This window comes from Acipenser ruthenus, chromosome 18 (genome assembly GCF_902713425.1).
Source record: "Acipenser ruthenus chromosome 18, fAciRut3.2 maternal haplotype, whole genome shotgun sequence".
In the NCBI taxonomy this organism is placed as follows: Eukaryota; Metazoa; Chordata; class Actinopteri; order Acipenseriformes; family Acipenseridae; genus Acipenser; species Acipenser ruthenus.
Genome location: NC_081206.1, coordinates 9723785 through 9751687, shown reverse-complemented (window position 1 = coordinate 9751687; position 27903 = coordinate 9723785). Strand labels below are relative to the sequence as shown.

The 27903-nt window shown below is 40.5% G+C and overlaps 1 protein-coding gene across 3 annotated transcripts in view; it reads left to right on the top strand.

The window, feature by feature from the left end:
• Positions 1-27589, top strand: part of LOC117403590 (collagen alpha-1(XIV) chain-like) — a 60921-nt gene extending 33332 nt beyond the window's left edge. For all 3 annotated transcript variants that reach the window (XM_058991187.1, XM_058991186.1, XM_058991185.1), the window contains exons 22-42: positions 191-337; positions 2613-2669; positions 3806-3844; positions 5482-5620; positions 5846-5988; positions 6476-6585; positions 7526-7684; positions 8577-8654; positions 9741-9827; positions 10317-10370; positions 12992-13087; positions 13270-13323; positions 15902-15955; positions 16405-16458; positions 17016-17087; positions 18306-18341; positions 18922-18988; positions 21708-21893; positions 23102-23179; positions 24220-24375; positions 26261-27589. In XM_058991187.1, the coding sequence (XP_058847170.1) occupies positions 191-337; positions 2613-2669; positions 3806-3844; positions 5482-5620; positions 5846-5988; positions 6476-6585; positions 7526-7684; positions 8577-8654; positions 9741-9827; positions 10317-10370; positions 12992-13087; positions 13270-13323; positions 15902-15955; positions 16405-16458; positions 17016-17087; positions 18306-18341; positions 18922-18988; positions 21708-21893; positions 23102-23179; positions 24220-24375; positions 26261-26283 (1889 nt within the window). In that variant the 3' untranslated portion in view covers positions 26284-27589. The remainder of the gene's footprint in view (positions 1-190; positions 338-2612; positions 2670-3805; positions 3845-5481; positions 5621-5845; positions 5989-6475; positions 6586-7525; positions 7685-8576; positions 8655-9740; positions 9828-10316; positions 10371-12991; positions 13088-13269; positions 13324-15901; positions 15956-16404; positions 16459-17015; positions 17088-18305; positions 18342-18921; positions 18989-21707; positions 21894-23101; positions 23180-24219; positions 24376-26260) is intronic.
• The last annotated feature ends 314 nt before the right edge of the window (positions 27590-27903 follow it).

Genomic DNA, 27903 nt, shown 5'->3' with positions numbered 1-27903 from the left:
AAATGAGAAAGAAAGATATTCACGCAGCCACGTTGAATATGAGAAGATGTCTGCTTTCGAGCTCTCCACACTTTTCATGTAGTGTAGTTTTACTGTTATTTACTAGAATCTCCTCCAGTGACTCAAGCTGAGAGGAGCACTAACATGGGACCCGTGCCTCTAACCCTGTGCTGCCTTGCCTCTGATTCAGACAGGAAGCCGGTGGAGCAGGTCCTGGATGCAGGCTCTAATAGTCATTGCTTCACGGAGCTGCAGTCTGCAGTGATGTATCGGGTCAGTGTGTACGCACAGCTGCAAACTGCAGAGGGGCCTCCAGTCACTGTGCTGCACTCCACAAGTGAGTACCAAGTCTGTGAAACATGAATGAAACCAGGGGTTGAGCAACAACTGTAAATAATAAGCCTTAATAGTATTCGGTCAGTAATCAGTGACATAGAAACAATAGGTACTCATGTGAAAATGTTAGACCACTTTGTGCTTTAAATAGCCATCTTAAACCACTTCTAAAAAGTCTTATGCATTTTACCATTTGTGGCTGTGTGTTCCTTTTCTCTGACTTTTTTAAGTGAACTGCATGTGTGGCCTATTCAAGTCATCAATTAAATTAGACAATCACTAATTTGTCTATTTTGACAATTTTTCCAAGATTCTCAGTTCCAGTGGTTTGATTTCATATGCTGCACAACAAATCAAAACAACAGAATCAATGGGGTGTTGTAATAAACGTGCACACTGCTGTATTATATACAGAAGCAATGGGGTGTTCTAATACATGTGCACACTGCTGTATTATATACAGAAGCAATGGGGTGTTCTAATACATGTGCACACTGCTGTATTATATACAGAAGCAATGGGGTGTTCTGATACATGTGCACACTGCTGTATTATATACAGAAGCAATGGGGTGTTCTAATACATGTGCACACTGCTGTATTATATACAGAAGCAATGGGGTGTTCTAATACATGTGCACACTGCTGTATTATATACAGAAGCAATGGGGTGTTCTAATAAACGTGCACACTGCTGTATTATATACAGAAGCAATGGGGTGTTCTAATAAACGTGCACACTGCTGTATTATATACAGAAGCAATGGGGTGTTCTAATAAACGTGCACACTGCTGTATTATATACAGAAGCAATGGGGTGTTCTAATACATGTGCACACTGCTGTATTATATACAGAAGCAATGGGGTGTTCTAATACATGTGCACACTGCTGTATTATATACAGAAGCAATGGGGTGTTCTAATAAACGTGCACACTGCTGTATTATATACAGAAGCAATGGGGTGTTCTAATAAACGTGCACACTGCTGTATTATATACAGAAGCAATGGGGTGTTCTAATAAACGTGCACACTGCTGTATTATATACAGAAGCAATGGGGTGTTCTAATAAACGTGCACACTGCTGTATTATATACAGAAGCAATGGGGTGTTCTAATAAACGTGCACACTGCTGTATTATATACAGAAGCAATGGGGTGTTCTAATAAACGTGCACACTGCTGTATTATATACAGAATCAATGGGGTGTTGTAATAAACGTGCACACTGCTGTATTATATACAGAATCAATGGGGTGTTGTAATAAACGTGCACACTGCTGTATTATATACAGAAGCAATGGGGTGTTGTAATAAACGTGCACACTGCTGTATTATATACAGAAGCAATGGGGTGTTCTAATAAACGTGCACACTGCTGTATTATATACAGAAGCAATGGGGTGTTCTAATACATGTGCACACTGCTGTATTATATACAGAAGCAATGGGGTGTTGTAATAAACGTGCACACTGCTGTATTATATACAGAAGCAATGGGGTGTTCTAATACATGTGCACACTGCTGTATTATATACAGAAGCAATGGGGTGTTGTAATAAACGTGCACACTGCTGTATTATATACAGAAGCAATGGGGTGTTGTAATAAACGTGCACACTGCTGTATTATATACAGAAGCAATGGGGTGTTCTAATACATGTGCACACTGCTGTATTATATACAGAAGCAATGGGGTGTTGTAATAAACGTGCACACTGCTGTATTATATACAGAAGCAATGGGGTGTTCTAATACATGTGCACACTGCTGTATTATATACAGAAGCAATGGGGTGTTGTAATAAACGTGCACACTGCTGTATTATATACAGAAGCAATGGGGTGTTGTAATAAACGTGCACACTGCTGTATTATATACAGAAGCAATGGGGTGTTGTAATAAACGTGCACACTGCTGTATTATATACAGAAGCAATGGGGTGTTCTAATACATGTGCACACTGCTGTATTATATACAGAAGCAATGGGGTGTTGTAATAAACGTGCACACTGCTGTATTATATACAGAAGCAATGGGGTGTTGTAATAAACGTGCACACTGCTGTATTATATACAGAAGCAATGGGGTGTTGTAATAAACGTGCACACTGCTGTATTATATACAGAAGCAATGGGGTGTTCTAATACATGTGCACACTGCTGTATTATATACAGAAGCAATGGGGTGTTGTAATAAACGTGCACACTGCTGTAAATACTTCAGGGGTTTTGCTGACATAAATCGTTATTAAATTAGTTTGATCTCTTATCAGGCTCTGCTACAGCAAAACTACCGTCTTCTCCCAGATTCATCCCTAAGAACAATGAAGGTAGGAGCTTTCAGTGCTTTATATTACAGGCTTTATATTACACTGCTTTATATTACAGGCTTTATATTACACTGCTTTATATTACACTGCTTTATATTACAGGCTTTATATTACACTGCTTTATATTACAGGCTTTATATTACACTGCTTTATATTACACTGCTTTATATTACACTGCTTTATATTACAGGCTTTATATTACACTGCTTTATATTACAGGCTTTATATTACACTGCTTTATATTACACTGCTTTATATTACACTGCTTTATATTACACTGCTTTATATTACAGGCTTTATATTACACTGCTTTATATTACACGCTTTATATTACAGGCTTTATATTACACTGCTTTATATTACACTGCTTTAACGCATACTGTGACTGTATGTCATAGGGCTTGTATCTTCCCATATGGAAAGAAAATGTACTTTCAATATGTTTTATTATGTAAAGTATATGGTTCATACATTTAAAATATATAGATTTACAATACGTATGCTGTACCTGCATTTTACATGTATGAAACATAAAATGATATTATAGATTATAGATATGTATATATTGTGTGGTCCAGTGGTTAAAGAAAAGGGCTTGTAACCAGGAGGTCTCTGGTTCAAATCCCAGCTCACTCATTGACTCATTGTGTGACCCTGAGCAAGTCACTTAACCTCCTTGTGCTCTGTCTTTCGGGTGAGACGTAATTGTAAGTGACTCTGCAGCAGATGCATCGTTCACACACCCTAGTCTCTGTAAGTCGCCTTGAATAAAGGCATCTGCTAAATAAACAAATAATAATAACATTGAAAAGGTATTCTTTTTCCATATGGCTTGATAGAGATAGATCTCATTTTAGCCATGTATGGTGAGTGCTAAAAGTTTATTCTGAATAATGGAAAACGTTGAACTCAAATGTGTGAACCTGGTACAGTAATAGAAGAGTCTGTTTTTATTCAGTACATTTCAATGCTATGTAACGATATACAGAAAGCAGCTGAGTGTCAGTTACAAAGAGTGCAGAATTATTAACTGTGGCAGCGGCAGCAGCATACAGTTTACTTTTCCTATAGCGGTTCAGTGCATAGCAATGTATACAAAGTTATATTCTGAAATCTAATATTTCTCTTTTATTTAGTGTGTCCGGAAGTCAACATGAGAAACAACCTCGTCAAAGGTATGTGTGAGTGCAAGCATTAGTGAAGCCTGTATAAGAGCATTAGTGAAGCCTGTATAAGAGCAAGCATTAGTGAAGCCTGTATAAGAGCATTAGTGAAGCCTGTATAAGAGCGAACATTAGTGAAGCCTGTATAAGAGCATTAGTGAAGCCTGTATAAGAGCAAGCATTAGTGAAGCCTGTATAAGAGCATTAGTGAAGCCTGTATAAGAGCGAACATTAGTGAAGCCTGTATAAGAGCATTAGTGAAGCCTGTATAAGAGCAAGCATTAGTGAAGCCTGTATAAGAGCATTAGTGAAGCCTGTATAAGAGCGAACATTAGTGAAGCCTGTATAAGAGCATTAGTGAAGCCTGTATAAGAGCAAGCATTAGTGAAGCCTGTATGAGAGCAAGCATTAGTGAAGCCTGTATAAGAGCATTAGTGAAGCCTGTATAAGAGCATTAGTGAAGCCTGTATAAGAGCAAGCATTAGTGAAGCCTGTATAAGAGCAAGCATTAGTGAAGCCTGTATAAGAGCATTAGTGAAGCCTGTATAAGAGCAAGCATTAGTGAAGCCTGTATAAGAGCATTAGTGAAGCCTGTATAAGAGCATTAGTGAAGCCTGTATAAGAGCGAACATTAATGAAGCCTGTATAAGAGCAAGCATTAGTGAAGCCTGTATAAGAGCAAGCATTAGTGAAGCCTGTATAAGAGCAAGCATTAGTGAAGCCTGTATAAGAGCAAGCATTAGTGAAGCCTGTATAAGAGCATTAGTGAAGCCTGTATAAGAGCAAGCATTAGTGAAGCCTGTATAAGAGCAAGCATTAGTGAAGCCTGTATAAGAGCGAACATTAGTGAAGCCTGTATAAGAGCATTAGTGAAGCCTGTATAAGAGCACGCATTAGTGAAGCATGTATAAGAGCATTAGTGAAGCCTGTATAAGAGCACGCATTAGTGAAGCCTGTATAAGAGCATTAGTGAAGCCTGTATAAGAGCAAGCATTAGTGAAGCCTGTATAAGAGCATTAGTGAAGCCTGTATAAGAGCAAGCATTAGTGAAGCCTGTATAAGAGCAAGCATTAGTGAAGCCTGTATAAGAGCATTAGTGAAGCCTGTATAAGAGCAAGCATTAGTGAAGCCTGTATAAGAGCACGCATTAGTGAAGCCTGTATAAGAGCATTAGTGAAGCCTGTATAAGAACAAGCATTAGTGAAGCCTGTATAAGAACAAGCATTAGTGAAGCCTGTATAAGAGCATTAATGAAGCCTGTATAAGAGCAAGCATTAGTGAAGCCTGTATAAGAGCATTAGTGAAGCCTGTATAAGAGCAAGCATTAGTGAAGCCTGTATAAGAGCATTAGTGAAGCCTGTATAAGAGCACGCATTAGTGAAGCATGTATAAGAGCATTAGTGAAGCCTGTATAAGAGCACGCATTAGTGAAGCCTGTATAAGAGCAAGCATTAGTGAAGCCTGTATAAGAACAAGCATTAGTGAAGCCTGTATAGCAAATGGAATGTATGAAATTATTTAAATAGAGATTTGTATCAAAAATTAAGTCTGCAGTATGGGAAATCACTAAACTGAACATGGGTCAAGCCCAACTGTGCTTCTTCTTTCAATGCTTGAAATAATGGAGCTAGTTTTGATTCTTCCCTTAGGGTTTAACATGATGGAAGCATTTGGACTGACCCAGGCTGAGTATTCCTCCGTGGAGGGCGTGTCTGTGGAGCCCTTTGTCTTCAGCGACATTCCCTCTTACACTGTTTACAAGGACGTGCAGCTTACACAGAGCACCAGGCGAGTTCTGCTGTTAAACACCCGAAGCTGGCTTCTCATCCAGGCCTTGCATCTTTAATTCAGTCAGTTCATGAAAGATTTTTGCTGACGTATAAATTGCTATTGAATGAGTCTACCACTTCTGCTACTGGGAAATCACAGAAAATATATTGTAACCAAGGGGATTATAAGGACACATGAGCGTTTATGTTTCTGAATGAATGTGTTGTAATATTTCTTGTTTAGTCTCATACACCCTGCTGGGATCCCACCAGAGCACACCATTAGCTTTTTAATAAGGCTCCTCCAAGACACGCCCAAGGAGCCGTTCGCAGTCTGGCAGATCACAGATGAGGACTTCCAGCCAAAAATGGGAGTAGTGCTGGACTGTAAGTTATTCTTCTTCATCATTATCATTGTTAAAAACTATAAAGACTTCTGCACTGGCCTTTCAGTCATATCATCTCTGGAGGAATGGGTTCAAATCAAGCTCAGGTAACCTGGAATGTGTTATCGTTTTATAACAAGGGGACCCTCTCTGCCCTTCACTTTCCTTGGGGTTCCAGAGCTTGCTATCCTGTGATTATAGCAGGACAGAGTACAGTTTGGATAAACAATCATGACAGATGATCCATAGAGAGGCTGTTGCCAATTGGAATCTGGTTCTGTTGAACTCAATGTGGAGGCAGCACTGAGTTTTATCAGTGTATCAAACCCCTGTGAGTTGCAGCATCTATGATGACCAGTCTGAGCAAGACCCTCCCTTTTAAATCAGAGACTGCCAGAATCTACTAACAAGTTGAATGGCTTTTTACTCAAAGTTTAAAGCTAAAAGGATGTTTCCGAGCAGTGCTCTGACATTTGTTTTGTGTTCAGCTGGCAGGAAAACCCTCAAGTACTTCAACCATGATTACAGGCGAGCGACTCAGGAAGTGACCTTCGACCAGCCGGAGCTCAGGAAGGTGTTCTATGGGAGTTTTCACAAGGTCAGGGTCGGCGCTCAAAAGAGGCGAATGGCTGAAAGCAAGTTGCAGTGGTGACTTTGAAATTAGGGAGGAAAAAAACAAACATATACACTTACTTAAAGTATGTGCTCCATTTAAAGCAGTTGTAGTTAACAAAATAATACCATAAATCTTAGCCATTTTACACTTCCATTGGCTCCATAGGTCTCAGATGTGCAGTTTTAAAATAAGCACATGTTATAGCACATATGTATTTGATTTTTAAAACAAGATTACTGGTACTGCTTTAGGTTAAAGGACACTCTATGCTTCTATGCCATATTCTTGGGTTACCTGTTTGCACTCCCTAGGTCATTTCACCTCAGCAGTGTTTTCTTGGTCAACGCATGTTACTGGCTGAAAGCATGTCAGTCAATCAGGGAAGCAGCTGATTGGTTAATGATGGGAAGGAGCGGTGGGGACAATTTTACTGTCCAGGTGAAATGATCCAGGAAGTGCAGGACAGTCTAAAAGCATGTCTTGAAAACCCAGTTTTCTTTAACTTAGTATAGTACCAGATATCAAGTTCTGAAATGAAAATACATGTTAGCATGCGTTTCTTTCAAAACTCCTATACAATGATAGATGTGCATGGTGGAGAAGTTTAATGGAACCATTTTGTTAGCTACAATAGTGACGTGATCAGGGTTTTGATCTGAAAGAGATTTTCATCAGAAATGTTGACACCCTTGGTAAATGTCTCGGCCACAGGGCAGCGATGCGTTTCCAGTAAACCAAGCTTTTCTAAATAAAGCTTTTTTGTGGAGTCATAAAGGATGTATGCTGACATCACTATTTGCAAACAGGTTGCTTATTGGCTGATTGTCATGTGTATGGACACACCCTGGCGGTGTTCAGTAAGAAGACTGACAGTGTGGTCCTCACTTTGTGATGTTAGAAGCTTGTGTTTTTAATTTTCTAGGTGCACGTGGTTGTAAGCCAGACCAGTGCTGTTCTTTACATTGACTGCCAGCAGATTGCTCAGAGCTCAGTGAATCCAATGGGAAACATTCCCACTACAGGCTTCGAGATGCTTGGCAAACTAGTGAAGACTAGGGGACCCAGGAGTGGATCCGCACCAGTAAGTGACATCCCCCATTAAACCAGTGTGTAAAACTCAGTCTCATCTCTTTTAAATAGCAAACCGGTGCTATGTACAGGGCCCAACTACAGCAGATCCTGTCATATCCACTTGAATTGCTTCCAGTGTCCATCAGATAATTGTGCATCTCAGACCGAAAATGTAAATTCTCACACCCTGAAGTTTTCATGAAGGATGGTATATATATATATAACTCCTGAGGTGTTCTAATACATTTGCACACTACTGTATATAATTTTTTAACCTGTTATATACAGTAGTGTTATAATAATAATGCAAAATAATATGTTTTCCTCTGGTTAACATGGAACAGACTGGAACATTCCCTTTTTAAGCCAGGGTGTACCCTTATATTACCTTAGTAAAAACACAGCAAAGTGTAATAAAGCATGGCAAAGCATAGGTAAGCATTGGAAAGCCCAGAACGGTATGGTAAAGCATGCAAAACAAAAACACGGCAAACTATGGTAAATAGAGTATAACTAACAGAACAGTGAAAATATGCATATTTTGATCACTTAAAATAAATACAGCAAATATTTGGCTTATTGGCACACTAAAAGTAAGTTTTAGAAGAGAAGGTAGGAAGCACTTTTTTTACACAGAGAGTTATAAATGCATGGAACAGCCTACCAGGTGAAAAAGAATTTAAAACACTGGGAACATTAAAAAAGAAGACTAGATTCTGTGCTGTTAAATGAGTTCCCAGCAGTAGGGGAGTATGGTGTGCTCTTGGCCTTTTCTCGTTCCCAACCCCTTCCTCTGTTCTAATACCTAAGCGCAGGCTGCCTGACTGGAGCCCTCCTGTGCAGACAGTGTAGTGAAGCCTTGTGTAACTGAGCTGCAGTCACTTTCCTGTCTTCTTGTCCAGTTCCAGATCCAGTCCTTTGAGATTGTGTGCAGCACTTCCTGGGCTTCCCAAGATGCCTGCTGTGACATCCCAGCCCTGGTAAGGGACGCTGACAGCAACCGCACTGCAAACGGAAATCACTGTTGCTTCACCATTTACCCCAAACTGGGGGGGCACACAATGTATCCTGGGGGGCTGCCGCACACATCTTAACCTACATATATGAACATAAAGCAAATCTTACTGCTTACACCTCCTGGCATGTCAGCGTTTCTAGATGGTGCTGTGCATCTGACTGGTGCCTTTTATTTAAGCTTGCATATTATTGGACGAAGACCGCTGCCATGTGATGATGCACGTTGCTTATTGGCTTACTACATGGTGTGCACATACAGAGAAACCAGTGGCATGTTGAATTTTTTTACCAGCATATGTATGGGGGGGGGGGGGGGGGTTGGTCACGCACTACAGATAAGAAGGGGGGCGCCATCTAAGAAGTTTAAGAACCACTGATTTAAAAGTCCAATAGCTAACAACCCAAATGATCTTTAGTAGCACTATACTGGCAGTTCAATGGTTCTGTATCCATGAGTTATTATGCACTTGTCACTGTATTGTATTATGCATTGTTTTTTACTGTATATCATGTATTATGCATTTCTCTGTATTTAAAGTATTATGGATTTTCTTGTTGTTTCTGTATCTTGTACAGCGCTTTGTGATGGTGGTCCACTATGAAAGGCGCTATATAAAATAATGATTGATTGATTGATTGATTGGTTGATTGATTGATTGATTAGTAATAGTAGAACAATAATAAAAATAATATTGTAAAAATAATGTGATATCTTGTAACAATTGTAAGTCACCCTGGATAAGGGCGTCTGCTAAGAAATTTATAATAATAATAATAATAATAAGAACAGTGTTAATGTAAGTAGTTCAGATTGTCGTATTTCACAGTAAATCTTGCACAGTATGTATTGACGTTGCTTCATAAATCTCCAGTACATATCCATTGTAGTGCTGCAGTACAAAGACTGCTGAGCTTGAGTAATCGCATGCAGGCCAGGGCTAAACAAGTCATTTCAGAGAGCAGTCTTTGGATCTGATTGAATGCAGTAATACAGTGTGTGGGATCATTCGCTGTACCGGTACTGATTTGGTTTGTGTGTCTTCCCCCAGAGGGACGAGGAGAGCTGCCCCCCTCCAGCCCACGCCTGCACCTGTACCTCTGATATCAAGGGGGCGCCAGGACCCCCAGGACCCCCAGTAAGTGCTTCCACCAAGGGCTAAATTCTATTGATAATTAGTATGATAACAAAAACAGTATGTCCTAAGCCCATATGGTATAAATATCGGACATGGAGGAGACAGACAGAGAAGCCTCTAATACCTCCAGGATCATCATGGATCATCGGTCAATCAGTCTGAAGGCTCTCTCCAGGGGTTCAGGTCATCTGATCAATTGCCTCTCTCTGTTAATACTAGTGGTGCGTATTGTATCTAAACAATACGTTCAATGTAGAATGTTATGTGGGTATTTGGAGCTAATAATTGCTAACATTTGAAACATGGTCTGGTCTCATCCTTCTAGTGTAACAAAGTAGTTAATTCCGTGTTTAGCTTAATTCATAACCCTTACAGTGGCCACTCTGTGACACCTTACACGCGTTCAGTGAGTAGAACGAACGAGTAATATAACATATCCCCTGATTTCCTTCAGCTTCTCCAGTTCTCTGATCCGTTTTACTTTCCCAGGGTCCTCCCGGGCCAAGGGGCTCCAGAGGTGACAGTGGGGAACAAGGAGAGAAGGTCAGTGAACATATTCTTGAATGTAATAGTGGGTTCTATTTCTGTGTGAGATTCTGAGTTCGCTTTCAGTTGTTCTATAATCCATTGAAAAATCCTCCTGGTTGAAACATGTGTAAATTAATTATAGTTTAATAATGATGGATGTTCTATAATCACACCAGTCTGAACGTGTTGAAAAAGTCTGATAAGGGTAAAACATATGCTTTACTGTTCGTCTCCACTAGAGGTCACTACAGGGCTTAATTTGTGTGTGAAAGGCTTACAAACAGGTTTGCTAGACTGTAGTAAATGAAACACTGTATCATTTCTATCTCCTGTGTTGTCTGTATTGCACCAATGTATTTTTCATGAATCTCTTGTCAACTTTTACTGGGGCTCATTTGCCAGGAGAAAGAGAATTTCTCTTCTGAGCATCATCATGTATCCAGACCATGCTCCCTTCTGCATCAATGCTGCTTTTCCGTTCCCTCAATCCACCACTCATTTCTGTCAGAACACCAGCATTGTTGCAGGAGGGACCATGAAGTGGACACACTGCAATGCTCATGAGAGAAATCCTCTCCCTCCTGGTGAACGCCCTCGAGTAAAATGTAAGGAAATGTATAGCTATACGACTCATGACGTGTGTGAATACAAATATCACAAAAGTTGGGATTATGAAGAAAGATATATACCCCAGGCATTCCGGGATGCTTGGAGCATGTGAGTATGATCTAGCAGCAGAAGAACCTCCATGTAGAATCCCTGGATTTAGCTAATGCATATGGTTCAGTGTCACATAAGCTCCTTAGGGCTGCATTTGAGTTCTTCAGCGTATCCGGTCCCATAACATTGTTAGTGAAAGCCTACTTCAGGTACTTGCAGTTCTCCAGAGTTTGACACTGCTTGGCAATTTCTTGAAGTTGGAACCATGGCAGGTTGCACCGTTTCTCCACTGGCCTTCACCATGGCAATGGAAGTCATTATTAGTGCCTCGAAATGGGTAGTGGGAAGAGAACGCCTGGCTTCTGGCATGCGGCTGTCACCACTTAGAGCATACATGGATGACGTGACCACCATGAATACAACAGTAGCCTGCATCAATTCATGACCTGGCTTCTCAGAGATATTGGATTCCGTGGACAAGAATCGCGGTATATAGTAAAGGCTCTACCCGAGGAGGCTGAGAGAAGCAGCTGGCTCTGGTTAAGGATTGGGGACCTCAAAAGAGGTGATGGATGAAGTTAACATCAATGTAAAGGAATGGGTGGCGATGGAAAGTAAACTGGGCTGAGTTGGGTGCTCCACCCAGCTCATTCCACACGGCTGCCATGCTGAGGCGCTAAGGAGGCCACACTTTGGTTGATCCCTGGAGCCAGCATTACAGCCATCAACAATAGGAAATCCACATTACCTGGAGGAAAAGTGCTGAAGGCTCATATATTACAGCAAAGCTACATCTTGGGTCCCCATCACTGCTATCTCATTTTATCTGGGGGAAAGCCGAGTCCAATATTAGCATGAAGTAAATACAAGCTAATCTGGAACGTTAACGTTAAGTGTGTCTTGTAAACCTCAGGGGGTTCTGTAACACTCCCAAAAGACCACCCTGGCTGAACAGAGGTACACAGACTTCACAGTTTCTACATTTTTATCTGAGCATGACTGACATCAAGTTCAATATAGTAATGCTTGTTTCTTGGAAAAGTCGTTTTTTTTTAATTTTTTTTTTTAATTTCCTCTAATCCGTGGCTGCTCAGCAGTGCTGTGATTCAGCACAAAGAGCCCTTGATTTGGAACCTCTTGCAGGAGGAAGTTGGATAGAGAATGAAACAACAAAAGCACCCCACTACTGGAGCACTGCTTTATTGATCTGTCACTGATTCAAATGTAAGGTTAAAATACTTGTATAGATTGGATTTCTTAATGACTAAGAATACCTGCTTCAGCTCTTTCAACACTGTAGACAGCTCTGGAAAGATAATACCACACAGAACTGCTGTTTTTTTCTGTGTAATTGTTGTAGTTTTAATGTGTTTGACTGGGATTAGCACAATTTTCATAAATCATTTTTCCGTAGACAATGATGAAAAATAAAATGTCACAGAGCTTCGCAGAAAGAAATGGTTCCCTTAACAATGCCAGAAGTGGCTAACAATGAATGAGTGTTTAAAATGAAGTTGTGTTTGGTTAATAATTGTAACAATCCCCTTGATTCATGGTAGTTAATGACCTGGCATTACTATTAAGAATAGACTCATTTCTCAAGGAAAGTCTCAATGTCTTTTTCCTAAAATAAAAGAAAGAAAGCTTATTTTAACATTAAAAAAGATACTATATGTGACTAACATTTCTATAACCCTTGTTTTGCCAAGGGATAGTAAACTAAAGAAACAAGGTTTTTTTGGTTCATAAAATGACATGACTCTTAAAAGTTAGCATGGGTACCCCATATTTATTATTCTGTCTTCTGTGTAACTTGTGGTATTTATGTGTTTTCAGGGATGGACATGTTCAGTTTTTAAAGTGAAAGATAATTTTTTAGCATTATAAGTTTGTGCTTTATTTTACGTTAATAGAAATAAAACAGTTCTGAAAAAGTTCAATACTACACTTTAAAATGGCACCACTTTGTTCCCCAGGGAGAGCCCGGACCTCCAGGGAAGCCGGGGCCCGATGGAAGGGGAGGTCCACTGGGGTCCCAGGGGCCAAGTGGAATGGCTGTCCGGGGGCCTGAGGTGACTATCTCTCTACTGGGAGGTATGGTGAGAGTGGCCAGACCCCTCATTCAGCCAAAAGGGGGTACAATGTGATAAAAAAACTCTCCTTCAGTACTTGATAAAATTGATAGGGTTGAGCTGGTGTTTGGTTGCCAGTGAATCCACAATACTGGTCTACATTATTTATTTTTATTTCATAGGGCCCTCCTGGGAAGAAAGGAGAAAAAGGAGACAGTGGTAAACCAGGACTGCAGGTAACAGCAATCGAGGTCATGGCTTTTCAAGGCTATGAGGCTCCCTTATTTTACAGTCCCAAGAGACTATAATTATGTTCAAGAAGGAATGTGGGAAATGCGTCTCAAATCTGGTGGTCTCCGAAAGAGAAGCTGAGGATTGGGTGGGAATAGAGACTGAACTGCTCCCTCCCTCACCACCCTAAGAGAAAGGGTGCTCCTTCCAGTCCAGGGCAGGCTTGAGGCATGGAGACTGAACTGCTCCCTCCCTCACTCCCCTAAGAGAAAGGGTGCTCCTTCCAGTCCAGGGCAGGCTTGAGGCATGGAGACTGAACTGCTCCCTCCCTCACTCCCCTAAGAGAAAGGGTGCTCCTTCCAGTCCAGGGCATGCTTGAGGCATGGAGACTGAACTGCTCCCTCCCTCACCCCCCTAAGAGAAAGGGTGCTCCTTCCAGTCCAGGGCAGGCTTGAGGCATGGAGACTGAACTGCTCCGTCCCTCACTCCCCTAAACCAAGGAGCTTTCTATTTTTGAGCAACATAGACTCAAAAATCAAACAAGTCTAGGAATGACCAAATGATTGTGGTAGATATCCTAGATCGACAAGTGTATGGTCTGAGGTCCTGTATCTTATTGCTGTGCTCATACTGTATAATGTAGGTTCTTGGAACAGAGAACAGCACACACAGGGTAGGGTCAAACCACATGCTGTTAAACAAACTTACAAAGCGAAAGTCCAGGAGAGGCCCTCAGATTTAACATGTAGAATCTCTGTGGTGAAAGACGTCTCAAACAAAGACTGTGAAACCCCTAGCATATATACCCAACTGCTTATCACAAAAGAGTGCAGGGCTTCTCCCTCACAGTATACTGTAAATATCATATAAAAGTGTTCTCTTAGCGAGATTTACAACCTTAGTTATGTCAGTTCCAGAACACTCGGTGGTCATTTGGCTCAGCGTCCAGTTTCTGATCCTATCATGCTGTCCAGAGGACCCTCTGTGTGCACAGCACCCAAGTTACAACTGACATTCCTTATAAAAGACAATGAATTTCCCCCCTGAGAGGGACATGCAGTCCCTTTTTCTAGAGATATTTATTCCTTTAAATGCATAAAGCGTGTTAGTCCCTTTAGCTATAGATAGTAATCCCTTTTTAATGCATAGATCAACCCCAACAATACAGGTGGCCTGCAATACAGTTGCATACTGTAGCTTGGAGGGCACTCCTAGCTTCAAGCTGTATTTCAAACAATAAAGCCACTGTGCTTTCATTGTACGTACCACATTCCTTTAGAGAGGGGCTGATCTTAAGAATAACAAAATAACAGCTACACCACACCCTAAAGCACTTCAGAACGTTCTAATAATTTCCACGCATGAATCCGCACAAACTCTCAGTGCTACTGGCAGTATATTTTAATTTGAATTGATTTGCAGTGTGTAGCTAACACTTCAGCATTTCCAACAGCTGTAATATGTTTTAATATTCCCTCTCCTGCTGTCCTAATTCAAGCTAACCTGGATGAATTATTCCATCCCAGAGAATGGAAGGCTTCTCAGCAGCTAGTACACCAGAGTGTCACCATTAATCTGTCCCCGCCCAGCAACACTCTGCCCCAGTGGATGGAAGGGATCCCCCATTGGTTCCATGCGGCATTTCTTCTCATTGTGTTTGTATACCCACTCAGGACAGTAGGGGGTTAACAGCTGAACATTTTCAGAAGCAAAACACAAGTTTCCATTGTTCTTCTGGGATGAAACCGGCTTTGTGTATTTATAGTCTGTTAATTGCACCTGAGAAATATGAGGTATATCCTTTACCGACTTAGTCATTTGATTCCTGTGGTTTTGACTGGTATCCAAATAGTTCTTACCTGGCTTTGTGTGCTCCTTCCTTCATTCAGTCATGTTCTCAGTCATGTATATCACAGTGCTGACTGTGTGCGATACAAACTCTGGAGGCACCTGTGCAGTATGTACACGCTACACTGAAATATATCGAATTTAGTGTGACAGTACATGGCTGTCATTCATAAAACATAATGGATAAACTGTTTCAGGTTCTTCGTAAATTATTTGTGTTATTGTAATATTGAGCAATGTATCTACTTAAGCTGAGGGAACACAAAGCCACTTTGAGGCTTGGAACTTGGTTTTAGTAGACTAGGTTTCACGCCACTGCATGGCACACCAGGGGAGACTTGAGGTTTGATACAGCAGAGTTGCCTCAAACTAGGTCTCCCGGTCTCCTGGAACCAAACTGAAAAATAGCTTTGTATTCCCTCAGCTTTATTCTATCATCATAATCTCAGCAATGGTATTTGTGTGTCTCAAATGGGTTCCTGTTTATATTGATCACTGAGTGAAGTATATATAGAATATCATATAGGGTCAGTGTGATCCAAGATGATATCCACCCACGAGAGGTCAGGTCTTGTTAGCACTGAGGGGGTAGAACACAGCTTGTATCTTACAATCTGTTTTATAACATATAGTTAAATAAGAATTATTACAGCTACAGCTACAGGGTCCACTCTAAATGATATACGATTCGGACCTGGTTTTAGTATTATTCTCTTTTTGTTCTTTCTTTTTTAGGGTCCCCCCGGCCCTCCAGGGCCTAAAGGAAGAGACGGATTACCAGGCCCAAAGGCAAGATGGAATGCTTTTGAAGTTCCAAGATACATTTCGAGAGAGCCATTGATTCATGTTAACTGTTTAAAACCACTATGAAATTGTTTTTAAACAACCTAACAGGCTCGGAAAACCTGCTTTGCACATTCTTAAAAACAGAGCTTTTTAAGAAGCAACACATTACTGAATCATTTATTTCCTTTAATTGTTAGTTATAGTATTTCTTGATCTGTCCAATTGCTGCATTATTTTGTCTCAGTCAGTCATTCTCAACCACCTTGCTGTGTTCTGTTTCAGCAATGTCAGGAAATTAACCTGCAGTGCTCAGAAACATGCAAATTCAGAACCGGAGACTCTGAAAACATGCTTTTCTTCATTTCAGTGAAGTAGTTGCATCTCAGGCTGCTGTTTTGTGTTCAGTCTCTAGCCCTGACTGTCACACTGAGGTGCAATTCTTATTGTTTCAGGGGATCCGAGGAGTGGAAGGTGTGGCGGGCCCTGGGGGGCCCTCAGGACCAAGGGTAGGTTGTGTTACTACTGTACTGTACTGTACAGCTGCATTCACGGCCCATGATTAACACCCACTGTCTTACCCAAGCTAACATGAGGTGATCCCAGATTAGTGCCTGTGTCTGTGAAAAACACCATTTGTGTTGGTAAGTGATATATAGTGTACCTGTTTTTATAGGTAAATAAATGAAATGTCGGCCATGAAATCTGAGTAAAACGATTCTGTTGAACATAACCAGCATTTAATGGCAGTGCTATAGAACAGTACATTGTAATGCTGCATGCTGTTTTCAAGCTGCTGTAGTTCTGTTGGGTTATACAGGGTTAGACACTGAACCCAGTCCTGGGTTACAGAAATACTTTACTATGTTGTTTAAATGATCAGGTGACATCTGAGCTATCAGATCTCTGTGTAGTCAGTCCTCAACTTTAATATACTGCCCTCCCCATCACTCCTAAAAGCTTACAAATTGATGACCTGCAGACATAAGGGAGGCTTAATACACGACTGCTTTGTCCTAGTGGATCCATGCTGTGTGTGTGACTCTTTCTACACTGTGTGGTTTAGGGATTTCAAGGAATGCCAGGGTCCCCAGGTGGAGGAGGGGACAGAGGACCGCCAGGCCCAGTTGGACCCATAGTAAGTGTATTATCTAGAAAGACGCTGACAAACTAGTTTGACATGTATGACTGAAGTCCAGGCGCTGAGTCATTCTGCTGACGGCTTTCAGGTTTACAGTTCTATTGTAAACATGTACACTCACTGCAGCAAACCCAAACTGTATCTTGATTACGGTTTTTACTCACGCAATGAGACCAAAAAAAAACAGCTACATTCAGGAATTGTGTAATATTGAACAATGCTAAAACATTACTCCCCATTTAGTTAGCAATTCAGAAAGCACTACCATATCATGCGAGCAATAACAAAGCATAGTAATACCTTGCTGATTCAGTGGCCAGTGTTTCTCAGTACATTAGGTAGGGCATTAGCAGAAACATTTGGTCAGTTGGCTTGATTTGATCAACCTCTACTTTTGCCTCAATTTAATTTAAGGTGAAAGCTCTCTGTAAACATCTTTTAATATTTATCACATCTCATCATGCTAAAGAAAGTTATTTAAAGATGGAGCTCTCATTCAAAAATGATTGCAAAGTAGAACAAAAAATACCTTAAAAGTGCACAGCGTAAAACTGGAATGTGACAATAGATGTGCAGGTATACCCTGTGGTAGTTCTATTAAAGGTGAAACCATGTAAAATATTTCATTTTTGGCCATCACTTGTAGGCAAAGTTCCCATCTTAAAGATCCTTGTCTGTTTACTGACTGAAATACAGCAGCTGATAGTGAGGGCCTACTGAAAAGGGAGCCATCTTGTGGGTGCCCAGGGAAATTTGACACCTTATCCATGCAATGTTCTTTTGTGCATTACGTATTTTTATGTATTTTTGTTTATTTAGCAGACGCCTTTATCCAAGGCAACTTACAGAGACTAGGGTGTGTGAACTATGCATCAGCTGCAGAGTCACTTACAACTACGTCTTACCCGAAAGACGGAGCACAAGGAGGTTAAGTGACTTGCTCAGGGTCACACAATGAGTCAGTGGCTGAGGTGGGATTTGAACCTGGGACCTCCTGGTTACAAGCCCATTTCTTTAACCACTGGACCACACAGCCTCCCATGGAAAGATAAATAACGATTTGGACTCCTTTCAAACAATACCATGAGTTTTGTTATTCATCAAACTACTATCTAGAGAAATCCATTTGATTTGATAAGCCTCACTACTTATCAAGTTGCTTAAACTCACCTTTGATGTACCGTTGAGCAATATTAATGGTGTGCTGTGTTACAGGGGCTCCCTGGTCACAAAGGAGAGCGAGGAGAAAAGGTCGGTGTATGTTTTATTCACAACTCCCTTCGCATAGAATTTGGTACCATTCAGGGTTTTTCTGTGGGCTTCAGTTTTAACAGCAGTTTAAACAACATCCTAGCTGCTATTTATTTATTCTGAAATATTCTTCATGCAAGAAACACTGCTGAAAAGCCCAGGCTGCAGTGTGCAGTTCTAATGTTAGTGCACAAGTTTGTTACCAGACCGCCCAAATTGACATTCAAACCTGCAGACCTGCGACAGTCATTGTACAACCCACAAAACCAAACTTCTGTGTAAGATCACTGTTTGGTGATGTAGTTTGTCATTCTCTGCATATGATTGTAGGTACACTGCATTTATTGATGGGATCTTATTTCAAGTTGCAAATGATATCATTGTAAATGAAGCAATGTTCTTGTTTTCTTTTTCTTTTATTGATTCGAAATGTAAATTTCAAAATAATCTCCAGTTGTTGAAACTTGGGACCTGTGATTGTTACACTTCAATGATTGGAATTGTTTTTACTGCAGTTAGCTTATCTTAAGTGCTTGTATGTACTGTAGTATTAGTAAGTCAGTGTTTTTCTGATTTACAGGGTGAACCGCAATCCTTAGCTACCATTTATCAACTTGTAACCCAGTCCTGTGAACAACTTGTCCATAGTAAGTTTTTCATTTATCCAACCTCGAACACTAGCATTTCAAATAGAGCAAATATACACATAAATTGCATATATATATATATATATATATATATATATATATATATATATATATATATATACATATATATATATATATATACATATATATATATATATATATATGCAATATATATATATATATATACAGACATGCTCAAATTTGTTGGTACCCTTACAGCTCATTGAAATAATGCTTCATTCCTCCTGAAAAGTGATGAAATTAAAAGCTATTTTTATCATGTATACTTGCATGCCTTTGGTATTTCATAGAATAAAGCAAAGAAGCTGTGAAAAGAGATGAATTATTGCTTATTCTACAAAAATATTCTAAAATGGCCTGGACACATTTGTTGGTACCTGTGGCAATGTGCCCCGCCCCTGTGTGCAATTGTGTGTTATGTGTTGTATGTTGCGTGTGTAAATGTTGGTGTATAGTCATTGGTACACGGGATATAAACGGGTCTGTGTTTCACGTGTATTTAAAAAGTGTAGATTTGTATTTCGGCACGAGGAGAGCACAAATCACTTCACGTGCTGGTTAAATGTAATATGTGAGCACGGGGTTGCACAGAATTAATTCACGTGCTGGGATTCAAGTGAATAATTAATTAGTAATTGAATCCCAGCACAATAGTATATATAGACGCACATTTCTTGCACTCAGGGTTGGGTGTTCGGAAGAGGAGAACGGGTGAGAGAGAGAGGAGTAATTAAAAGTGAAAGATCGTAAATATAAGTGTTTGTTCTCACCGTGTTTGTTTGTCTCCGTGCACCGTTTGTTAAGTGTCAGTCGTTTTGTCTGTCTGTTTATTTTGGCGTCAAGTGCCGTGTCCTGTTTTGTATTCCGTTGTTTAAACCTTTTATTTTGTTATTAAACGCTGAGTGCAGCCATTGCACTCATCTCATCACAACCACCGTCTCTGTGTTTGAAATCCTTTCTGGTCTGACGCAACCCACTCTGGCCGTCTTTGTGACAGTACCCCTTAGAAAAGATAATAAATAATTGGATTATAGTGATATTTCAAACTAATTAGTTTCTTTAATTAGTATCGCACATGTTTATCATCACACAATCTTGTAATCAGTCATTCAGCCTATTTAAATGGAGAAAAGTAGTCACTGTGCTGTTTGGTATCATTGTGTGCACCACACTGAACATGGACCAGAGAAAGCAAAGGAGAGAGTTGTCTGAGGAGATCAGAAAGAAAATAATAGACAAGCATGGTAAAGGTAAAGGCTACAAGACCATCTCCAAGCAGCTTGATGTTCCTGTGACAACAGTTGCAAATATTATTAAGAAGTTTAAGGTCCATGGAACTGTAGCCAACCTCCCTGGGCGCGGCCGCAAGAGGAAAATCGACCCCAGAGTGAACAGAAGGATAGTGCGAATGGTAGAAAAAGAACCAAGGATAACTGCCAAAGAGATACAAGCTGAATCCAAGGTAAAGGTATGTCACTTTCTGATCGCACCATCCGTTGCTTTTTGAGCGAAAGTGGGCTCCATGGAAGAAGACCCAGGAGGACTCCACTTGAAAGAAAAACATAAAAAAGCCAGACTGGAATTTGCTAAAATGCATATTGACAAGCCACAATCCTTCTGGGAGAATGTCCTTTGGACAGATGAGTCAAAACTGGAGCTTTTTGGCAAGTCACGTCAGCTCTATGTTCACAGACGAAAAAATGAAGCTTTCAAAGAAAAGAACACCATACCTACAGTGAAACATGGAGGAGGCTCGGTTATGTTTTGGGGCTGCTTTGCTGCGCCTGGCACAGGGTGCCTTGAATCTGTGCAGGGCACAATGAAATCTCAAGACTATCAAGGCATTCTGGAGCGAAACCTACTGCCCAGTGTCAGAAAGCTCTGTCTTAGTCGCAGGTCATGGGTCCTCCAACAGGATAATGACCCAAAACACACAGCTAAAAGCACCCAAGAATGGATAAGAACAAAACATTGGACTATTCTGAAGTGGCCTTCTATGAGTCCTGATCTGAATCCTATCGAACATCTATGGAAAGAGCTGAAACTTGCAGAAACCTGAGACAGCTGGAGCAGTTTGCTCAGGAAGAGTGGGCCAAACTACCTGTTAACAGGTGCAGAAGTCTCATTGAGAGCTACAGAAAACATTTGATTGCAGTGATTGCCTCTAAAGGTTGTGCAACAAAATATTAGGTTAGCGGTCCCATCATTTTTGTCCATGCCATTTTCATTTGTTTTCTTATTTACAATATTATGTTGAATAAAAAATCAAAAGCAAAGTCTGATTTCTATTAAATATGGAATAAACAATGGTGGATGCCAATTACTTTTGTCAGTTTCAAGTTATTTCAGAGAAAATTGTGCATTATTCGTTTTTTGTGGAGGGGTACCAACAAATTTGAGCATGTCTGTATGTATATATATATATATATATATATATATATATATATATATATATATATATATATATATAAATTGTATAATCTTAATCTTTGTATGTGCTTGTACAGCTATGGCCAAATGCTTTGCATCACCCTATAGAATCTACAAATGTTGCTTCATAAAATCAAATGAAACCTGCTGAATAATGTTACGTTAACATATTGAATTACATACCACTTTGTAGTTTTCCATATACCAAAACTGACAAATTGAAAACTATGACATTTCAAAATCTAACATGAAATATTTGTGATTGCAGCGCACGTGATGAAGTTTGACTCCCTCCTTCATGAAATGCAGAACCCGGCCCCACTGAAGGAGGAGGTGGGGCCTATAGGGGAGCCAGGCATCCCGGGACCCACCGGCCCCAAAGGAAGGAGGGGGGCTCCGGGGAGAGCTGGGGCAGCAGGAGACCCCGGCAAGCCTGCATACCCGGGAGAGCGAGGTGAGCACACGGACTGGGCTGTGGAACTGAATCCCTGTACCTGCCAAGCTGGCTCTGCCTGCTCTATAGTGTACTGCAGGAGGCTGACTCCCTTTGCGCCGGAATGGCATCAGTTTCCAAATATCCTTTAAGTTTTGCCCTGCCATTTTGGCACCAATTTCTCTATTGGTTTACTACATGGTTCTGACTATGTTGGAGCCACGATAGTTGGATGGAGTGGGGGGGAAGTATGAGTTTAAGATCAGAGCCTTCAGAGGGGTCCCTGAATGGTTCACCTGATAAAGGCACGGGCGTTTGGTGTGCCCAGGGAGTCATACAGCCTGGTAAAGGGATGGATGCATTGTGTGCAGGGGGAGTCATACAGTCAGAGTAGCGCAGGTTAGCGAAGTCGCCCATCTTCGATGGGAATGTGGAGGGAGCATCGCGTTGGCTGTGGTGCTTCCACACGTTAGGGAGGCAAAACCGGCTGGGACTGTTTCTCCTCATCATGCTACAGCGGACTCTACTGGTCAGGCACCTAGTGAGCTCAAATGGACATCTGCAGGGCTGGCCATCCTCCAGAGGCTGAATGTAACCTTATGTAATTGAATTATGTTAGCTACAAAACAACTCTGTCCATCCTAGTTTTACTAGCTAGTGGTATGTAATATATTCAGCCTGTACTGCCACTAAACACAGATGGGCTTGTCCACACTCTGATTATTTGGTTGGAGAGAGAGCTCAAAGGTCCATGAGCGATCACCTCCAAAAATATGTTTGCAAAAACATGATTATCTCATCTGTAACTTGTATATACAGTATTAAAATCTCTTTGAGTATGTAGTAAACCTGTAGTAATGTTAACATGAAATATAAATAGTGTGTGACAGTGAGCCTTTCCTTAATTGGCTTTTGCACCATCATCCTAAACTCTTGCTGTTTTAATGTTGACATGGGCAGGTTGCATAATTACCGGTCGTATCACACATTTCATAACTTCTCTTTCTCCGATCAATGCTTCTTATATTTCCTCATATGAATGAGGGACTAATGTTCATAGTATTTATTTTTACCAATTAAGAATACTGTATATTTCAGATTTAGCAAAGTACATTGTTAATGTCAATTACAAATGCAGAAGTCAAACAAACTGAATTTCCAAAGCCAAGCCTGACTCAAATCTCCAGAGAACTGTGTCTTATACACTTTTGGTGTATTTGTTTTAACAGGAAGACCAGGGCCAGTCGGTGAGAAAGGAACTCAAGGGCCCAACGTGCAAGGGCCCGGGGGGCCACCAGGGCCACCAGGTAATCCTCTTAATATTGTGAACCATCTCTATCACGGACATCTTTCCACTGTTTTATGGGTTTAATTTAAAGGGATGTCATCTATATTTTCCTAAGATTGTCTATTGTATGATCATTATTTACTGTGCCTGCTATTCCAACCAACGTTGCTTTTGAAAAGACACCTAGGGCTGATTGTGGGGTAATGAGGTGGGTAAGCTAATCATTGTTGTATGGGTTTCAGCGTACAATGCTAGTTTCAGTACACAGCACAAACCTCACTTTCAGAAGGGTAGGGAATGGGTTACCTAACCATGAGGCTGAATCACTGGGATCCTATAAGACCCGACTTGACAAAGTGAGATCAATCAGCTATTAGGAACCGAACCAGCATTGATGGAAGCACACGTTCTTAATGGCAAATAGTGATCTGAGCAGAAACAGCCAACGGAAACCATACAGAACATGCATAATAGGATATTAAACAGGTAAAAAATTAACTGTAGGTAAAATGTAGATGATATAAAGTGTCCCTTTTAAAATAATTACCCCTGAAATCACCCACAGGAATTCTCTGGATATTAGTAGATGTTGCAGCCTGTTCAAGCCCCTGTGTTGTTCAATCAGGCTCCTGTTCAATCAGGCTCCTGTTCGATCAGGCTCCTGTTCAATCAGGCTCCTGTTCAAGCTCCTGTGTTGTCCAATCAGGCTCCTGTTCAAGCCCATGTGTTGTCCAAATTAGGCTCCTGTTCAAGCCCCTGTGTTGTCCAATCAGGCTCCTGTTCAAGCCCCTGTGATGTTCAATCAGGTTCCTGTTCAGTCAGGCTCCTGTTCAAGCCCCTGTGCTGTTCAATTAGGCTCCTGTTCAAGCCCCTGTGTTGTTCAATCAGGCTCCTGTTCAAGCCCCTGTGTTGTCCAATCAGGCTCCTGTTCAAGCCCCTGTGTTGTCCAATCAGGCTCCTGTTCAAGCCCCTGTGTTGTCCAATCAGGCTCCTGTTCAAGCCCCTGTGTTGTTCAATCAGGCTCCTGTTCAAGCCCCTGTTTTGTCTTTCCGTGTGCAGGTCCTCCAGGGGAAATGAAGGTGGGGCCGAGGGGGCCAGAGGGAGTGCCTGGGCAGCCAGGAGCCCCGGGGCTGAAGGGGGCCGTGGGGACACCAGGAGAGATGGGCCCCCCTGGGGGCTGTGACAGCAGCGGGTGTCAGAGGGGAGAACCACGAGGTGAGCAGCCACGCGCGCTCTAACACTTTACAACGAGGTCCACAAACTTCCATCCACTCCGATGGAAAACGCAGTTCTTCCTAAAGTATTCCACTGGCATTCATTCTAAATTTCTGGCTATTATTCTCACGTATTGGATTCATTTATAAAGAAGAAACACGTGCACTATATTTTATTCTCCCAAACACACAAATCTTTGCTCGACTCATTTCCATACATTAATAAATACCCCTTCCACCCCCTCCCGAGGAGTAGATCATTTTAGACACAGCAGCTCGTAAATTCAGTTTCAATTCCTATACTATAAGAGTTACAGCTCCTTGTTCTGAATTTCACAATGTATAGTGTTTTGATTACATAACCTCATCTTAATGTAAAATCCAATACATTGGCCGATCTTTAAAACAAAAGGAAATAATGAAGTTTTGTAATACTTTACAAAAAATATTTCAGAACAGCGCATATTTTTATTTTAATTGTGAAATTCAACGAGCTTGTGTTTTGAATTCTGCAACATATCAACACAGTACTGTAGAAATGTGTTAGCCCTTTTCCAAATACGATTACAAAAAAAACAGTACAAAACTCCATCTAACCAGATTTGTATTTTTCATAAAATACTAAATAATAATAAAATAAATAAACCAAATACATTCAAGCAGAAGTCACATTAATGTTTCAGATTTTGAACTGCTTTTTCTTGCACTAAGGCAGAGTTAGTAGCTGACTGTACACTGCTAGTTACTGTGTGAAGTATGCAGTGTTAAGAACCGATACCAGGGTTGATAAAACAGTGCGTGTTATCCATAGCAGCCTGTAATACAACAGACTCATTACAGGAATGACAAAAAGTGTGTGGAATGCATCAGAGAGTGTTTTACACTGGTGTGCGGCTATATCTGATAATTACGGTATTTGGAACCCCAAGCAATGGTATTCAGGAAACTGAAATATTACAATTACAATACTGAGCTCTGCATTGATTCTGAGCATCTGCAGATATGGCTTTCAAGATATGTGATGTGAGAACTGGGTGTGGATGTTATGGATGTCAGAAATGCATGACCCTTTCCTGATATACATCAGATAACATAACAGTTGTGTGCAAATAAAAAGATGATGTGAGAATGTTTGTTTGGATCTGATATACCTTTTTGAGGGATTATGTAGTTATGCACACCACTGACGGTGATACAGCAGGGATTATACACCACTGACAGTGTGTCACACGGCTGGCTGAGTGGTGACGTCAGAACCAGGAAATGAATAACACAGACAGATGAAATGAAATGATGAAAGCGCTTGCTTGCGCCGGTTTATTATAAAATAAAAAAGGTTTTAAACAGAAAACACAGGACACAAAATAAATAGATGAACAAAACGATAAAGCAGTAAACAGTGCACGAACAGACAAACAAACACGGTGAGTGAAATAATACTTCTTCTTCTTATTATTATTATTATCTTTGTTTCTTTTCCTTTCTCCTCTCCACACCCGTTCTCCACTCACCGAACACACAACCCCGAGTGAGTCAAACGTGCACCTATATATACTGCTGTGCTGGGATTCAATTACTAATTAATTATTCACTTGAATCCCAGCACGTGAATTAATTATGTGCAACCTCGTGCTCACATATTAAATACTTTAAATGCACGTGCAGTGATGTGCAATCCTCGTGCTTAAATACAATTATACATTTTTAAACACACATGAAACACAGACCCGTTTATATCCCATGTACCAATGCCTATACACCAACATTAACACAGCACACGCAAAATTACAACATAGAAACGCACACAGGGGCGGAGCACATTGCCACAGCAGGGATTACTATTGATCTGTATCCTGCTGATTGAAATATTTCATTATTATTTCCAGGTGATGCTTATTTTGACTACTGAGCCTGAAACTCCACAATGAGGTCCGATGAAGCCTGAAACTCCACAATGAGGTCTGATGAAGCCTGAAACTCCACAATGAGGTCTGATGAAGCCTGAAACTCCACAATGAGGTCTGATGAAGCAGTGTTTATGGATTCACCTGCAAGTTCAGGGTTGACGTGTCGGTGGAGTCAATTCGGGTCTTTGAAAAGGAGAGGGCTAATCAGGGAAGACAGAGGGTTTCTATGAACACAAACAGCACTGCTCAGACACAATCAAATCAAATAATAACCTGATGAAAGAGAAAAACTAAGTGACATGTGAAGTAGGCTGTCACAAGTGAAAGATGAGGCTCTCCTCACCATTGCAATAACAGGTTTGGTGATGCATATTGTTTTACTGTAGAACGCTTTTTCAAAATCATTGTCATTCACTGTGTGTTCATATTAAGCAAAAATATTGTTTCAGTAATGTATGACTTCCTAAGTCACCTGTCAATACATGCTTGTCTTTTTTAAGCAGAGAAACTGTACATTTAGCTTCCAAAGTCTTGGTTACAATAGATCATCAGTTGCCTGGGTACCTGAAATAGGTGTTTTTTCTTTCTTCCTTTGTCTGTGTCTGTCTTTCCTGTTTCTTCCTGTCTTCCTGTCTTTTCTTTCTCTCCTTTTGGCCCTGGTGCTGCATTAAACAATGGTTGTTTAGGAGGAAGATGACCTGGGCACTACAGAGTTAAAGCTAGCCTCCAAAAGCTTTGCTGCCACTTCAGTTAGTAAATTATTATGTCCAGAGGTTTCCCATATTTACTGACAGAGATGTAAGATTAAATCCCCAATTTCAATGACTATCAGTGATATCAGTTATGATAATAAAGACAATATATGATTAAGAATGGTATAGACAACGAGCAGTATATGAATTAAAATAAATGAAATTAGATAAAAGTAGCCAATTTAAAGCAAAAAAATTATTTTCTATTGTATTACATAATAAATACTAACGTAATGTCCTGGATAGCTGAAACCCACAACACTTACCATGTACCAACAAAATCCACACAAGCATAGTCACACACACACACACACACACACACACAACCATAGTCACACACACACACTCACACACAAGCTAGCTAAATAACGTCCAGGTAATATGAAGAATATCAGTCATACCTTGCGGTTAAATGTAATCCTAAAAGCACTGTATTTTAATAGCATATGTAGTACTGTTTGATACTGTATCATATATGTTTTTAATTTGATGTATTTCTGTTTCAGAATTTAGTTTTATCTAAGAAAAAATAAAATCAAAATGTTGAACTTGTTAATAGCAATCAAAATGTATGTATTTATTGTGTTACATTTTCAACTGATAGTTCCTAACTAGGATTATATGCTGAGGAGTTTAGTAAGCACTGCTTTGCAGGGTCAGAGAAAGGATTATATTTTTAAAAGAAAGTTGTGATTTACATGTCTGTGCATGCAACAGCTATTAGGATCTCTAGAAGTAGCAACTTGTGATCTTTTTAACTGGACTGAAAACTGCATGCAGGTTTGAAAAAACACAGTGTGTATTTGCCAATCTCATTGTTTTTACGATAGCCCAGGGCAAAGAAAAATGTGTTGTATGTAAACTAGGGGT